Source organism: Castanea sativa, chromosome 5 (genome assembly GCF_040712315.1).
Source record: "Castanea sativa cultivar Marrone di Chiusa Pesio chromosome 5, ASM4071231v1".
NCBI classification, from domain to species: Eukaryota; Viridiplantae; Streptophyta; class Magnoliopsida; order Fagales; family Fagaceae; genus Castanea; species Castanea sativa.
Window position 1 is genome coordinate 30761261 of NC_134017.1, and position 15172 is coordinate 30776432.

The window sequence follows — 15172 nt, forward strand, 5'->3', positions numbered from 1 at the left end:
GAAAGGTAATTTCTAGAATTTCTCATTTCTGTGACTATCATTTTTGTTGCAACCTCCATGTTTTACAAATTAATTATTTAGTAAACTCTACTCAACTAGGTTAACTTCATTGTTTTTAAACCCGAACCAAACCGGCCGATCCAGGTGAATTAATCGAGAACCAGTCTTGGACTGGTTCAATAAGAACCTAGTTAGACTTGAACCTACTTTCAGCAAGTGAAATAACATCTCCAACATGCAAATCATTGGGCTATGCACATTTTGTTGGTCAAAAATGAAAAATTAATAAATAAAAATTAATTTAAGTATCAAATATATTAAAAATTAAATGACACGTCACGGATTGTCTTCGATTAAACCTCGATTCAAACTTAAAAATCTTAACCTTTTCCTTTCCCAGTTCATTAAACAGTCCAAATTTCAAAACCATAATTAACTTTGAACTTGCCATACCCTTGCCCCCACCTTCTTATGTCATTTTTCTTCCTTCTCTATTCTCTCTCTTATTTATTGTGCCCATTTGGTATAACTTTTGTTTTTTAAAAGATTTTTAAAAGTAGATTGTTTGAGAACATTGTACTAACAAAATAAAGTGAGATTAAAAAATGTGTACTTTCTAAATGGGATGCTAAATGGACACGATCAACAACATCACATGAACATTCAAACGAAAAAAAAAAAATCACATGACCAATGATAATAATACTTCAAATTATACACATGAGAGTATGTTATAGACTGAGGATATTAAAAATACTAACTTGTGGGTTCAAATGTATATATTTCTTTAAAATATATATTTTTTGTTACTTTAATTGAAATTTAAAAATACTAACCACAAAATACTCATTACAAAAAGACAGGAGAGACAATAATTTTCCTTAAAACAAAAGTGATACTATTTTTTGGTTTTTAAACTTTAAAAAGTTTGTTTTTTATCATTAATCTTTTGAAGAGAGCTTAAGGGATAAAAATATGAACAAAAATGAAAAAAATTCATTATTTTAGGGATAAAAAGATTTTCAGAAAATTTTATCAAATTTTTTTTTTTTTTTGACAAAGGAGAAGATGAGTTTTAGAGTTTGAAGATAGAAAATGAAGCATTACAATAATATTTAGAGACAAAAAAAAAACTTTTAAAAGTTAAAGGCGAAAAAAAGATAAATTTTAGTAAAGTTTAGAAAAAAAAAAATTATTTTAGTGTTTTTGTAAGATAAAAATCTAAAATGCTATTACTATTACTAGTGGCAGAAAAGTGCAAAACTACCCAAAAAAAAAAAAAAATTCTCCAAAGAATTTAATTAATGTCGATGAACTCGATCGTGTGCCTTTCTTTCCATCACCCATATCCCCCACACCTCTTAGTCCCACAAAACTTTAGGACTTTGACTCATTAACCATTTGGTAACTGCCACGTGATTCGTTGGTACGCTATCACATACTCTCTCTCTCTCACCGAATTGATAGATATAGATCATATTTATAAATTAAAAAAAGAAAAAGGAAAAAAAAAAAGGTGTTTTCTTGGTTTCCCTGCAACACTTCTTTTGGCCTTTTATGCCAAACGAACACATAAACAAATATACATTCAAACTGAACACACACACTTGGACGACAAAAGAAGCTTCTTAAACTCCTAACGTTAACACTTAACACACACACACACACACACACACACACACACACTCTCCTATCAAAAAAAAAGAAAAAAGAAAAAAGAGACATGAATCTTCTAAGTTGTTTTAGTTTACTACTTATTATGTGGGTATTAAGCAACACTTTGTTTTCAGCTATAATTGATGCTAGATCAGAGCCTCCTATATCTGTACCCTCCATTTCTGAGCAGTTTTTTGTTGCTGAGAGAATTCCCAGTTCTCAATTTCCCGTTAAAATGGAAGCTGAACCTCCAGGTACTTCAACAATGCAGAGGATTTTATGTTTATGTTCTTTGTTCCACACCACCATGTACCTTCTGTGGTTTGTTCACTATTTACTTATTTGTGGATTAACGTGTTTGCCTTGCCTTGGTTCACAATCAAAACTCAAATTTGAAACCAGACTAAAGTAGATAGATTTTTGTTCTTGACATTTTTAGATAATACACTTTTGCTCTGTCTGGTTGTTGACAATGCAGTACAAAGGTCTTCAAAATTTGAATCTTTGTTTGCTAGTCGTTTCAATTTTGAAAACCTGAAGGAAAGAAGCAAGTTTAGTCAACTGTACTTTATGGGATTAATTTTTTTTCCCCCTTTTTGTTTATGCCCTGTTTGGTTGCCAAGAAAATGTATCTAATGTAAAATAACTAAATTGTAAAGCTTAGTTTGTTTGTTCATTGTTGTATTATTTCGTTAAAGCCAAAAGTTTCACTGAATTGTATTTTTGTTCTGATACGACTACCTTGCTTAGTTGTGATGACTGTGTGTGTAATTTTTCTTTTAAGTTGAAAGACGGAAAAAAAAAATTTGAAGAGAAAATCAGAAGAGAATGGGAAGATGGTAATTATTAACTAATGTTGTTGGAAAATTTTCACTGCTTATTTCATGATAGTTAATTATTTGGTTTCGAGTTTCAAATTATATATCTCTTTTCCAATGTCATCATTTCTGTGGTTTTCTAGAGGAGTTAGTTATCTATATCTATTTTATGCAAAGCAGTCATAGGATTACAGAGTATCACACATTCTTATGTTTATGTTGATCAATTTACTTTTTCTTAATTTTTTTGGCTTAGTTTTATATATTTTTTCAATCAGTATGTTTAGTCATAGTTTTCTTATGTTAATATAGGGGAGCCTGAGATTAGAGTAGTGCACCACCATGATTTGAATGAGAAGATTCTTATAGCGCTCATTGTTGCCTCCTCTCTCCTTGGTGGAATTTTGCTGTTTTTATTATTTTTTTGGATCTATAGACAGAAAAAATTGAAGTACTCCAATAAGAAAAGCCGAAAGAGCTTAGGTATCCTCTATTCCTTGAAAATTGCTGTCAAAATTCCCCCATCCCCCCCCCCCCCCCTGGTTTAGCTATTAACCTTTTTTTTCCTTCTTTTTTGTGTGTACTTTGTCTATTTTTAAAATGACCTGAAGAGGCTGCAAAAGGGATCTCAATGAACCCAATTATGGTTAAGTTTAACCCCTTGAGGACGGCCAATAGGAAAGGTTCTCTTGCTATATTCGATTATCCATCATTAGAAGCAGCAACAAACAATTTCCAAGAAAGTAATCATTTGGGTGAGGGTGGTTGTGGACATATCTATAAAGCTCATTTTGATGAAAAATTGCTTGCAGCAGTTAAGAGAATTGATGGTGTCACTCAAGACACGGCAAGAGAATTTGAAGTAATGATATCTCTTAAATTTAGTTGGGATTCAATTTTCTGCAACTTGAATTCCTTGTTTAATACTTTCTTCTTAATTGATTTGTGTGGAATTGCAGATTGAAGTGAATTGGTTGAGTAAAATCCATCATCAGAATATTATTAAACTTTTTGGTTACTGCATTTATGGAGATTCAAGGTTCCTTGTTTATGAAATGATGGAGAAGGGTTCATTGGAAACCCAACTGCATGGTATAAGTTCTCTGTCAATGTTCAACTAAAGCAAAAAAAGTCAGAAAAGATGATTCCAAAAGAACAACTTTATGTGTTCGTTTATATTATATTTATTTTTTCTCAATGGTTTAGGACCTACTCAAGGATCAGCTTTAACATGGCATCTGCGAATGAAAATAGCTGTTGATGTTGCTAGGTAAGTCTATTTGCTAATTATGTTTGTACTTTTATCTACTTCTTTTTTTCCCATTTCTTATTTTAATCAAGTCGGTATTGTTATCAATATTGTTAGAGGATTAGAATATCTCCATGAGCACTCGCATCCTCCTGTGGTTCATAGAGACATAAAATCTTCTAATATTCTTCTGGATTCCAATTTCAATGCTAAGGTAAGATCTATATGTGACTCATTGAAATTGGAATTCACACATATTTTTGTTCTTTGGCACGTTTTGAGGATGCTTATCCCTTTAATGAGATTTTCTTGATTCAGCTATCAGATTTTGGCCTTGCGGTTACTTCTGGTACTGAAAACAATAACTTAAAGCTTTCAGGAACCATGGATTATGTGGCACCAGAGTACCTTTTGGATGGTATGCTAGACTTTACACGACTTTCAACGCATATACTAATAAGCATTGGTTTGTATTATCTGTATGTTTGAGTCTTTCTGTGAAATCTTTAAAACTTTTGTTTATGTGCTGACATGCTCCTTGTTCTGATAGGAACATTTTTATTTTCTTTTTTCTTTTTTTGTCATTATTTATAATTCTTATTTCAACTCCCCCCCCCCCCCCCCCACAGCTGGCCCTCTGAAATTATTCTCAAATGTTAGTGGGATGTTTCAAATATATGCATTGAGTTGCCGCTGATGGATGATATGAATTGTCTCTGAATTGCATATTAGCTGCTTAAGTTTATCAAGTTAATCAAAAATATTGCAAATAATCTGTGAATTACATACCTACAAGGGCTCCCGGCAATTTCTGAACTCAGGTAGATGATTCTTTTGAATTACATTAAGGGTCCGTTTGGATAGACCTTATTGCTAAAAACTGAAAACTGAAAACACTGTAGCAAAATAATTTTTAAATGGGTAAAAAACACTGTTCATGCCAAAAGTTACTGTTCATTGGCCTAAAATCACTGTTCATGGCCAATGAACAGTAACAAACACGCGTAAAAAAAAAAAAAAAACTTGGACGTGGACGCGCGTTTTGGCTATCCAAACGCCCTCTAAGTGTGTACTCTTCATGTCACTCTGACCTTGAAGAGCCTAAGTACCAAACCATCTGTCCAAACATCCAAACCTTAATTTGCCTTTTTCATAGTTGTAGTGGTATAGAAGTTGCTTAAATTGTATATCATTTTTCCTGTTGGCATATGCTAAGAATGTATGTTATTCTAAGCGTGATTTGTATTTTTATTGAGATACAAGGAACCTATATTGTCTGCCAAGTTGCAAAAGATGGAGAAGGAATTCTATTCATTCATTTTTCATAGAGTGGTAATTTACACACAATATTTGGGTGCTACAAGTGTAATAAGAGTTAGTTGTCTTAATGCGTCTATATCTAGTTTTCTAAATCCAAATAGAACCTAATTATAAGGAAGCATTTTCTTGTATATAAAATTGTAAGATTATTTGTTGCAGGGAAACTAACAGATAAAAGTGATGTCTATGCTTTTGGAGTTGTCCTTCTAGAACTCCTAACGGGAAGAAAGCCGTTGGAGAATCTTGCCCCAGCTCAATGCCTATCTATTGTCACATGGGTAAGTCTTCTTTTAAATCCCACCAAGCTGCCTCTTATGAACTAAATTTCAAGAAGGTTCCTGATGGTTCTTGGTGTTTGAATCATCTTTGACTTGCAGGCTATGGCCCAGCTTACTGACAGATCAAAGCTTCCAAAGATTGTGGATCCTGTAATCAGAAACATGATGGACCTAAAGCATTTATATCAGGTTTGTTGAATAAAAACATTAATATTCGATTACTTATGTGTCATTATGTGCTTGCATTAGTTGCTAATTATTGTAATTAATACAGGTTGCTGCTGTAGCTGTACTATGTGTTCAAACAGAACCAAGTTACAGGCCATTGATAACTGATATCCTGCATTCGCTTATCCCTCTTGTCCCTAATGAGCATGGAGGATCACTCCGAGTTACAGAACCTAGTAAGCCAGTCTGCCCTGGACCTTCCAACTGACTGCAGATATGTTGTTTGTGACTCTTGCACATTGTCACATTTTATAATTACATCAAGGCGATCATCTGAATCACTGGATACCTTTCTTCTTGTTCCTGATCATTCTTTTTTTATTTTTTTATTTTATTTAAATTCTTTTCCGGATACTTTCTCTCTTGAGATTCTTATGCAATATAGTAATTCTACTTTTTTTTTTTTGTAATAATAGTAAAATTTTATGTAATTTTTCATGACAATCTGAGAACATTTTTACTTTTAGGTTAGACACGGATTTTCCTCTCTTGCTGTATTTATCAAGAAACCAACAGGGGATAAAAAGAGTATTATTAGAATAGAAAATTTCTGAAATCTGTATTTTTCTTATCCCATATTATGTAAACTGGTATTTGGAGGGTCACCCTTAACTCTTTGCAGCACAGATAATATGACATTCATCATTGTTCATTGGTTGTTGATGTTGATGTTGAACTGTAGCTAAAACTGCAGATAATGAGCATCAGTCACTACCATTATTAGTTATTCTGGACAGCTTGTTATTTATGAAGGGCTATTGTGGGTTTGGGTTAGGAGTTGTTTAACAAGGGATTATAGTGAAGAGGAAAGGGTTGATAACATAGAGTAGCATTAAAACAGAATAAAGGTAAGGAGACAAAGGTGAGGTGCACAGGTCTCACTTCTTGTGGAATCTCACTCACCACAAGAAGTATGGCACCTTGACACAAATAGATCCAGTAATTTCTCAATATTTCATTCCCAAAATGACATTTTACGACAGTAGATAGGTAGATATATCTATAGATAAAGGTTACTTAAAAGCACTTCATGTATAAGCGAGGTACACCAGATTGCTTCATGGTTTTTATTTTTATTTTTATTTTTTATTTTTAAGTCAGCTGATTGTCTCATGTCAAAGTACTTAAGGTTAATTATCCTACTATGTAATAAGCTCTATTTTATTTTTAAAAATGCATTGATTAGAAGCTAGTCTTCCCAGAAGTTCATATTACCACATGGGACCTTTATTTCACATAATTGCGGAATAGTAAATTTCATTATATGGTTTTTCAAGATCCTATGTCAATCATTCCTGTCTTCTATCTTTTATCTCAAATAAATAAATAAAATCATTCGCTTTATACCATATGAAAAAATGAGGTCTTGTCGCTGTCCTATAATCATTATGTATTGAACTCGATAAAATCTAGATTAGTTCTACTCAAAAACAAAAATCAAATATGCTTAACTTCTTGCTTGCTCTGATACTATATTAAATTATTGGCGACATTTTGCAAGGAGCATTGACACTATTGCAAGAATACAAGAGATTATGTCAATAGAGGAATACAATGTGGGGGTAGCAGAGCGGATGTTTGTAAGCTAAGCTTATACACATGCCCATGCTGGGTGTTTAGATTGGATTTGCTATACATGCCTAGCCAACATCCAAATGATGCGTTGTAATACAATACTATTGTTCAATAAAATTCTATCTATTATTGTAAAAATAAATAAATAAATAAAAATTTATTGACGAACTTATGGCTAGTTAAATTAATATTTTAACATTACAATTTATATGTGGGCCCAAATTTCGCCCTATTATGTGAGGTCTAACATGTGAGATTTCAAAATAAAAATTTAAAATAGAAATAAAGTAGAGATAATGTTTAAACTCAAGACCACATGCTCTAAGACCATAATTTTTTTGTTTTTAATTTTGCTTTTAATTTTGTTTTTAAATTTTTTTATTTAATTTAAAATTAATTTATATGCTGACGTGGCAATTTTTAATACAAAAATAGATTTTTTAATTATTATTTTACTGTGCCGTTAGCCACGTCAGCATTTTCTATTAGTTGGGTGACGGTAAGGACTTAAATGTCACGCGTTAATTGGATTAGGGACTAAAAGTGGTAAAAATAAAATGTAAGGACCAAAATAGAAATGGCCCCAAAATGTAAGGACTAAAAGTGCATTTACGCCATAAAAATTTAAACGAGAAATAAAGTAGGGATAACCAATTGTTCCAAAAGCTTATTTTATATGTTAAATAATTTGGTGAATTTAATCTCTCAGCAAACAAAAAAGGGGTGAATTTAATCATTTAAAAAATATTCTAACAAATCCTCTTCAACTATAGGATTCTATGTTGAACCATTGTTTCTGGTCAACCATGAATTTTCCACTTCTCATGCTAGATTTTGCTTGTGATTTTAAGTGCCTTGAAGTTTACTGCCATAGCTACTAAATATTGTTCACATGATCACATTTTGCTGTATCTTTTTTATTTTTTTTATCTTAACTTTATGCGCATTAACTAATCCATAACCGTTTCAAAAAAAAAAAAGGGCTTGGGAACTATCATACATCATTCCCATTGGCAATTGCAAATGAGAAATGTAGGGGAAAGTACAATCAAGACACAAAATGGTATTGGCAACCGAACTTGTAAAATGCCAGAATTGCAAATTTTTTTGCAATTATACTATAGTGTCATCCTAAATGTAGGATGACACTGTAACACAATTGTAAAAACTATAATATATTTTAATTGATAAAGTAGAAGAGAAATGGGAGAGAAGAGAGAGGGAGAGCTGTATTGGAATATATTATATTATTTTAGTGGGTAATATATAATATTTTAATGAGTAAAATAGGAAAATAAAAATAAAGATGTTGGGTGTTTTGTAAGGGCATCCACAATGGTTCATGCCAATTCTATCCTATTTTACCATATTAAAAAGTCACTTTATCAATTATACAATACCATTTTATAATACACCAACATCCCAACTTTTATTTTACCATAATACACATTAAAATAATATAAAAATAATAGTATAAAAATATTTCTCAATTCTCTCTCTGATCTCTATTTCTCTTCCTCTGTCAACCTTCTCAGTCACACCACCACCACTGTCCACCTTCTCAGTCACATCACCCACTTCCACTGAGCAAAATCCATAGCGAAATCCAATCAATCACTCGCCAATCTTCATTTCAAATCAAAATCAAAACCAGAAACCCACCACCGACCCACGCCGTCGCTGCACCACTAACCCACACCCACATTAGTCACAAATCCACTATCGCTAGAAACCCACACAACTCACCGATCTCTACCGGTAAAAACCCAAATCACTCACCGATCACCGATCTCCGATCCAAATCAAAAATCAAAATCAAAATCAAAATCCAAAATCAAAACAAGAAACCCACAACCGACCCACGCTGCCACTGCCAACGCTGCATCACCTGACCCACGCCCACATCAATCACAAACCCACCACCGCCAAAAACCCACACAACTCGCTGATCTCCACTGCTAGAAACCCAAATCACTTGCTGATCTCCATTGCCAGAAACCATAAAAAATACCTAGAAATAAGAGATCGATTGAGAGAGAAAAGCCTGAAATCAAAGGGATTTGGAGATGGGTGGGTGAATCGGCGGCGATGGCGAGAGAGAGGGGATGAGAGAGAAGAGAGAGGCTTGGTGTGAGAGAGTTTAGCAATGATGAGAGAGATATGAGAGACCGTGGAGAGAGAACTAATACTATTTACAAATAAAATAATATATATATATATATATATATATATATTTTTTTTACAATTGAGCTACAACTACAATGTGATTCTACATTTAGAATCACACTATAGCATAATTGCAATTTTTTTTTGCAATCCTGAGAATTTACATATTCCGTTGGAGTAGGCAAAATGGGCTTACATTTGCCATATGTCTACTCTAGTGCTGATGCTCTAAAATGGTATGAAATAATTGATAAAGTAATTTTTTGAGATAGTAAAATAGGATATGATACAATTTTCCATTGCCAATGCTAAACATTGTGAATCACTATTGTTAGCGCCACTGTCCAAGTTTTATATGCTAGTAATCATTAAAAAATTTCACCCACATCTCTTTCACTTGAGGTCCACAGCTCAAAGCTCTTAGCCTGATACGACAATACAAACTCACACTCTTTCATCTACCATTATGTTTAAAAAGGAAATTAAACACTTCGTTATCATGAAGATGTAAAAATTATTTGAGTTTGAGTTCCAATAAAAAAAAAATTTATTTGAGTTCATGTTAAAACTTTTCTAGGAAGCACCTATAGTACGGGTATGGTACGGCAACAAGGTCATTTCAAAAAATTAATACAGAGTATTGTAGAGATATATATTAATTAATTAATTATTGATATATATATACACACACTTCTATTGTCTAACTTAAAAATGGAAAAAAAAAATAACAAAAATTTAACACGTAAAAAACAAATTTAAAAATAAGTTACTCAGAACACTCACAGTGAGATTGCTAAAATGACTAAATAGTCATTTTAACAACCTAAACACTAAAAACACACCATATAGCAAGGCAACTAATTTGTTTGGTTGGTATTTTTTTTTTTGCCTCATTGCTATAGTGGACTGTTAAAGATAACAGCCCATTATAAGAAAAAATATTATTTTATTCCCACACGCGTTTTAATCGCACATGCACGAAGCTCTCTCTCTCTCTCTCACACAGACAAACAACTCTACCTCTCTCGCTCTTTCTCTCTGCCTCTCCATCTCTTTCCTTTCTCACCTCTCTCTCAGCAATGATAAATGGGTTAGAAATCAGTGTGCGGCGTGGGCATGCGGTTGGGTTGAGATTAGTGCGACAGTGTGTGGTGGTTGTTGAGATCGGTGAGTAGCGGCATTTGGGTTTTGGTGTTTGAGATCAGTGGCTGTTGAGATCAACATTTGGGTATTGACATTTGGAGTTTGGTGGGTTTCAGCTATTGGGATCGAAGATTTTTGGTGAGCTTCGGGGTTGTGAGTTACTAGATTTCAGGGGTTGGATTTGGTGCTGGATCGAATTTGGTGATGGTTGAGATCTTGTGATGGTGGTGGAAGAGGAAGGTGGATGGGTTTTGTGATTTGGAAGAGGAAGGCCAAAGGCGATGGCTGGGAGCCTAGGTTCGTGGTTTTTTTTTTTGCTTGTGATAGGTTGTGGTTGCCATTGTAGTGGTTGTGGCTAGTGGAGCGGCGGTGGAGGTTCAAATTTGTAGAGGTTGTAGTATTAGTGATGGTGGTTTTGGGTGGACTATAATGGGAGTTTCCTGTATTGAATATATTAATTTATTGCGGTGTTTATATTATTTTAACGTGTTGAATGCTAAAATAAAAGCTTTGTTGTAGGGTGTATTATAAAGTGATTAGTTAAAATAAATAAAATAGTGTTTTGAGTTGCTAAAAGCTTGGGCATGTTTGGTGAGTAATCCCAAACTCATATTTTCATATTTTAATCAACATTACACACATTTTCACACACTTTTTCACTCACATATTTTTCAAAAAACTATAAAAATTTCATCTCAAACTACTCTATTAAACTCCCCTTAAATATTTTAGATGCTTTACTGTGAATGATTCATATCTTACCTTCAATTGGACTATAGAATCATTCTTCAAAACATTTACAAGAGTTGTCTTATACTAATTAGGGTACATACATCTAGTTCGCCCCTAACCAATTTTTTTATAAATTTGAATGCTCTCATGTGGGTGGGAAGCTGAGATAAATGTTTCACGTGTGTGGCATTGTGAAATAGATCCAAGAAGCTAGCCTGAGCATATGCGGACAAAATGAGAGGGCAAAGGGGGATATCACAAAATAGAAATAGATTTGGCCTAATTCCATCCTGAGCGGGAAGAAGAAGAAAGAGGTTGGTGTGACGCGGAGGTACAGTGTATTTCAAGCTTTTTTTTTTTTTTTTGCACATGCTCAGTCATGTCCCCGACCGTGTCCATCACTTTTCAAAAAAAAAAAAGGCTGGACACGCTTGCAACCATGTCCATTCAAATGCCTTTCTGGAACAGCAAAAACGTCAAATTCACATTGCATGAATTTTGGCAATGTTGAAATTGCATAAAATTTAGTAAGTTAAAAGTAAATAGTATTTTGATCAATACACAAGACAATTGTTTTGAGAATTACCAAAATTTAGGTAAATTCTTTCATTAAGCTCTTAAAAAAAGTATTTTTACTATTTTTAGTAATATTTATTTTTTCTTAATAACTTTTAGATTAAATGTCAAAATAAGGTTGCGTATGTTTTGAGACATCTCTTAGTCACAAGATTTTCAATTTCTACAATTATCTCAATTTTGCTATTTTTGGCAAAAATTATGATTTTACCACCTAATTACTTGATTAGCATGAATTAAAATTTTTAAACGTTTTTCTAGCCGTTTATAGTTTTCTTTTTACCATTTAAACATATTATAACCTCCAACATAATAGAGTTTTTAGATTTATAAAATAATATAAATTTTGTTTATATTTCTTTGATGGATTTTAAAACTCTATCATCTTATAATTTCAAGAGTCCTCTCATTAATTCTAGATTTTGGGGCGAGACATGTTTAGTTTCTTTTTCTATTGGGAAAGCAATGTATATGTTTTCTTGTAACTTCCGCAATATCAGTCTTGTCATGTCGAAATGCTGTGTCAATCACGGTCTATTAATGCTGACAGTACCTTTGTTTTCATCTAATATCTAAAATAGGTATCTGTAATAGTCATTTATGAGGATAGTTGCAAGTTTTATCCTTCTGTATTATCATCCCTTTCCACCTAGATTGTCTCATAGCCTGTATTTCTTTTTTCTGGTCCATCTGGCATTGTAACTCAATGATTTTATAATGTTCTGAATTACATTATTGCATGAATGTAACATGATATGGCTGCCTTATTGTTCCAAGAACTTTAGTGTGCAAGCCTTGGTAGATCTGAGGAAAGAAACACTTCACTTTCTCTTGTCTCTCTCACATCTGTATTCACATGGGAGCGATCAAACACATTCAAGGAATATAGATGGAATGGATCTATTCTAACTGACATCAATACAATTTTACTCTAAAAGTGATGGTAACACATTGAAGAATATATATGTGTGTATATATATATATATATTAAAGCCCACTGCTTTCTTGCACAACCTAGTGCTACTATGATTAAAATAGGGCTAGGTTTTGCTCTATTATATTGTTTTGCATTGATGAAGTCAAGTCACTTTTGCTCTTTTTACACAAAATCTATAAGGTTGAGATTTGTAATCAACTAAAGAAAAAAAGAAAAAGAAAAGAGTTAATCAATTGAAAATTTATTGCTAGTAGACATTTAAGTTTTATTGCTTCTAAAAGCTATAGAAAACTTATTCTATGATACTATCAGGAATTTCTTTAAAAAAATTACTTCCATATAAAGACATAACTTTGAATCAAATACTCCTAAACATCTTCACATCAGGCAAATAAATCCCAATCTCCCTTCCCAATGGAACATAAACTTTATTTTTTTTTTTGGTTAAATCCCTATTATAAAAAATTCTTAAAATTATATGTTATCATTAAAGTTTTCAACGAACTTGGTTGGCCTATTCATAACGTCAATCACTAAAGAGTTACAGGGCTTAATCCTTGCCTCTAGATTAATTTAATGTCATCAGCTAATAATTTCTTCTGAGAGGGAATAAGAAGTATAAGAAGCCAACAAGCTTGAGATACATGATGACAAATGAGAGATTTGTCTCAAGCACTAAGGTTAGAGTGCGAAACTGAATATTAATTAAAAACACAAAGAAGATTGATTTGTCACGATCGTTACAATGTTTGCCTTCCAATCTCTTTTATTTCAGCATTTCCAATGTTTTAAGAAGCTTTCAACTATGGATGCTGATGAAGCCGAAAATATCACCAGTGAGTTGCAAGCACCCCTCCGCCTAAAGCTATCCCTGCAAAAAGAAAATAATGGACCTAAAAGAGAGCACCGGTGGTGCCGGCCAAAAACCCTCCGAAGATCAAGTTAGAATCTTGTTTCTTTAACCCTCGAATGCCAGAGTTAAGAATATTGTGCGTACCTTCATATCTAGGGTTTCTGGGGTATTTATATTGGGTGGAATTACCTTTCTTTTAGGATACAATTTCCTTCTCAAGTTCTTTTCCATATAGGAGTCTTCTCAAACGTGTGTCGCAAGAAGTTCAAGTGTGCACGTTTGCATGGGGATAAAGCAAAAGTTCATCTGAAGCATATCAAATGACATGCCACCTGGAATCTACAATTAATTCATACATGACGGATACTCAGCAAAAGTTAACCGTCATAGTCGCGTCCCTTCAAGTTTTAACCGTCTTCATGATCTCCGCCCCTTCAAGTTTTATGGGAATATTCATCTTCTATTTTTTATCCCCTTCAGTCCTTGGATCCGTCTTTTGAACCTGACGGATTCATGGAATGATTCAAAGCAATGTATTGAGATGGGACGATCTTAGTGTACCATGACGGAAGATACGTGGCCTGTACTTCTGACGAAGGACACGTGGTTGTTACAGATTGGCAGTTCCCCCAAAACGAGGCGACGCTTCGTATTCCGTGCCCATCGCTCTATAAAAACTTGCCATTTCTCCCTTCATTCTCTTTTCTTATCAAAAATTTGTGAGCAAAGCGCTACCGTCATTATTATTGTGCATTCCTGTCGTCCAGCTAATCTCGTCCGTCGTCTCGCACCGGGAGTCATCTCAATCCGGTATGTACTCCAGATCCTTCTCCCGTCATTTTTGTTTATTTTACGGTTTTTGTTATATATACATGTGCACTTTAGACCCGTCGGTGTCTTAGGTTATACCGTCATAAATGTAGGTCATGTCTAGTGCGTCAAGTAATCAGTCGTTTGTCCGCGATGGGGCGGGCTACGATGAAAGATTACCGTCAGGTCCAAGAGATCTTGACGCTTCAAGTGAAGAAAGGAATCCGTCCAATACCTTTTCTTCCCAAGACGAAGGTCTGGAGACGGATAGCTCAGAGTCATCGAGTAGTGATTTAGACGGTGTGGATCCCCCCGTTCAATCTACGATTGGACCGGACGGTCTGAGAGAGTTCGTCATGCTGCCCCTTTGGACAGTAAATGACTTTAGGTCCACAATCACTGAATCCCACCTCAGAACACTTAGAACCAAGTACCAAATACCAGAAAACATCCGTCTACGTCTTCCCCAACCGTCAGAAAAATGTTACTACAGGGGAGTCAACGGTGTTGGGATCTATGAGCAAGCCTAAAAGGCGGGGCTCAGATTTCCCTTAAGTTCTCTCCACCGTCGTCGTCTTCAGTACCTTGGCCTATCCGTCACCTAAATCTCCCCAAACTCCTGGAGGGTGTTCATTGGGGTAGAAGTTTTATACGGAGCAATGTCTGACGGTGGAAGAAGGTTGACGGTGGAAGAATTCTTCCACTGCTGTCGTCCAACAGAGATCGTCAAGTCAAAAGGTATGTACAGTTTTGCTGCTAGAAGCAAATTGTTGAGGCTCGTCAGTGACACACCGGACTCAAATAGAGACTGGAAGAGTCGGTATTTCTTTT

The 15172-nt window shown here is 34.1% G+C and overlaps 1 protein-coding gene across 1 annotated transcript; it reads left to right on the top strand.

Annotated features, from left to right (window-relative positions):
- The first annotated feature begins 1684 nt into the window (after positions 1-1684).
- On the top strand, positions 1685-5954 carry LOC142634407 (putative receptor-like protein kinase At1g80640). The gene is made up of 10 exons (XM_075808695.1): positions 1685-1910; positions 2787-2957; positions 3086-3336; positions 3434-3566; positions 3681-3744; positions 3841-3937; positions 4042-4141; positions 5203-5321; positions 5421-5510; positions 5596-5954. The coding sequence occupies exons 1-10, from the start codon at positions 1724-1726 to the stop codon at positions 5755-5757; spliced, it is 1374 nt and encodes a 457-aa protein (XP_075664810.1). The 5' UTR covers positions 1685-1723; the 3' UTR covers positions 5758-5954.
- The last annotated feature ends 9218 nt before the right edge of the window (positions 5955-15172 follow it).

Bases quoted from the DNA above. Each gene is read 5' to 3' on its own strand.
- LOC142634407 (XM_075808695.1), top strand. From the start codon at position 1,724: ATGAATCTTCTAAGTTGTTTTAGTTTACTACTTATTATGTGGGTATTA. The intron at 3,337-3,433 runs GTAATGATATCT...GTGGAATTGCAG, and splicing joins ACACGGCAAGAGAATTTGAA to ATTGAAGTGAATTGGTTGAG. The intron at 3,567-3,680 runs GTATAAGTTCTC...TCAATGGTTTAG, and splicing joins ATTGGAAACCCAACTGCATG to GACCTACTCAAGGATCAGCT.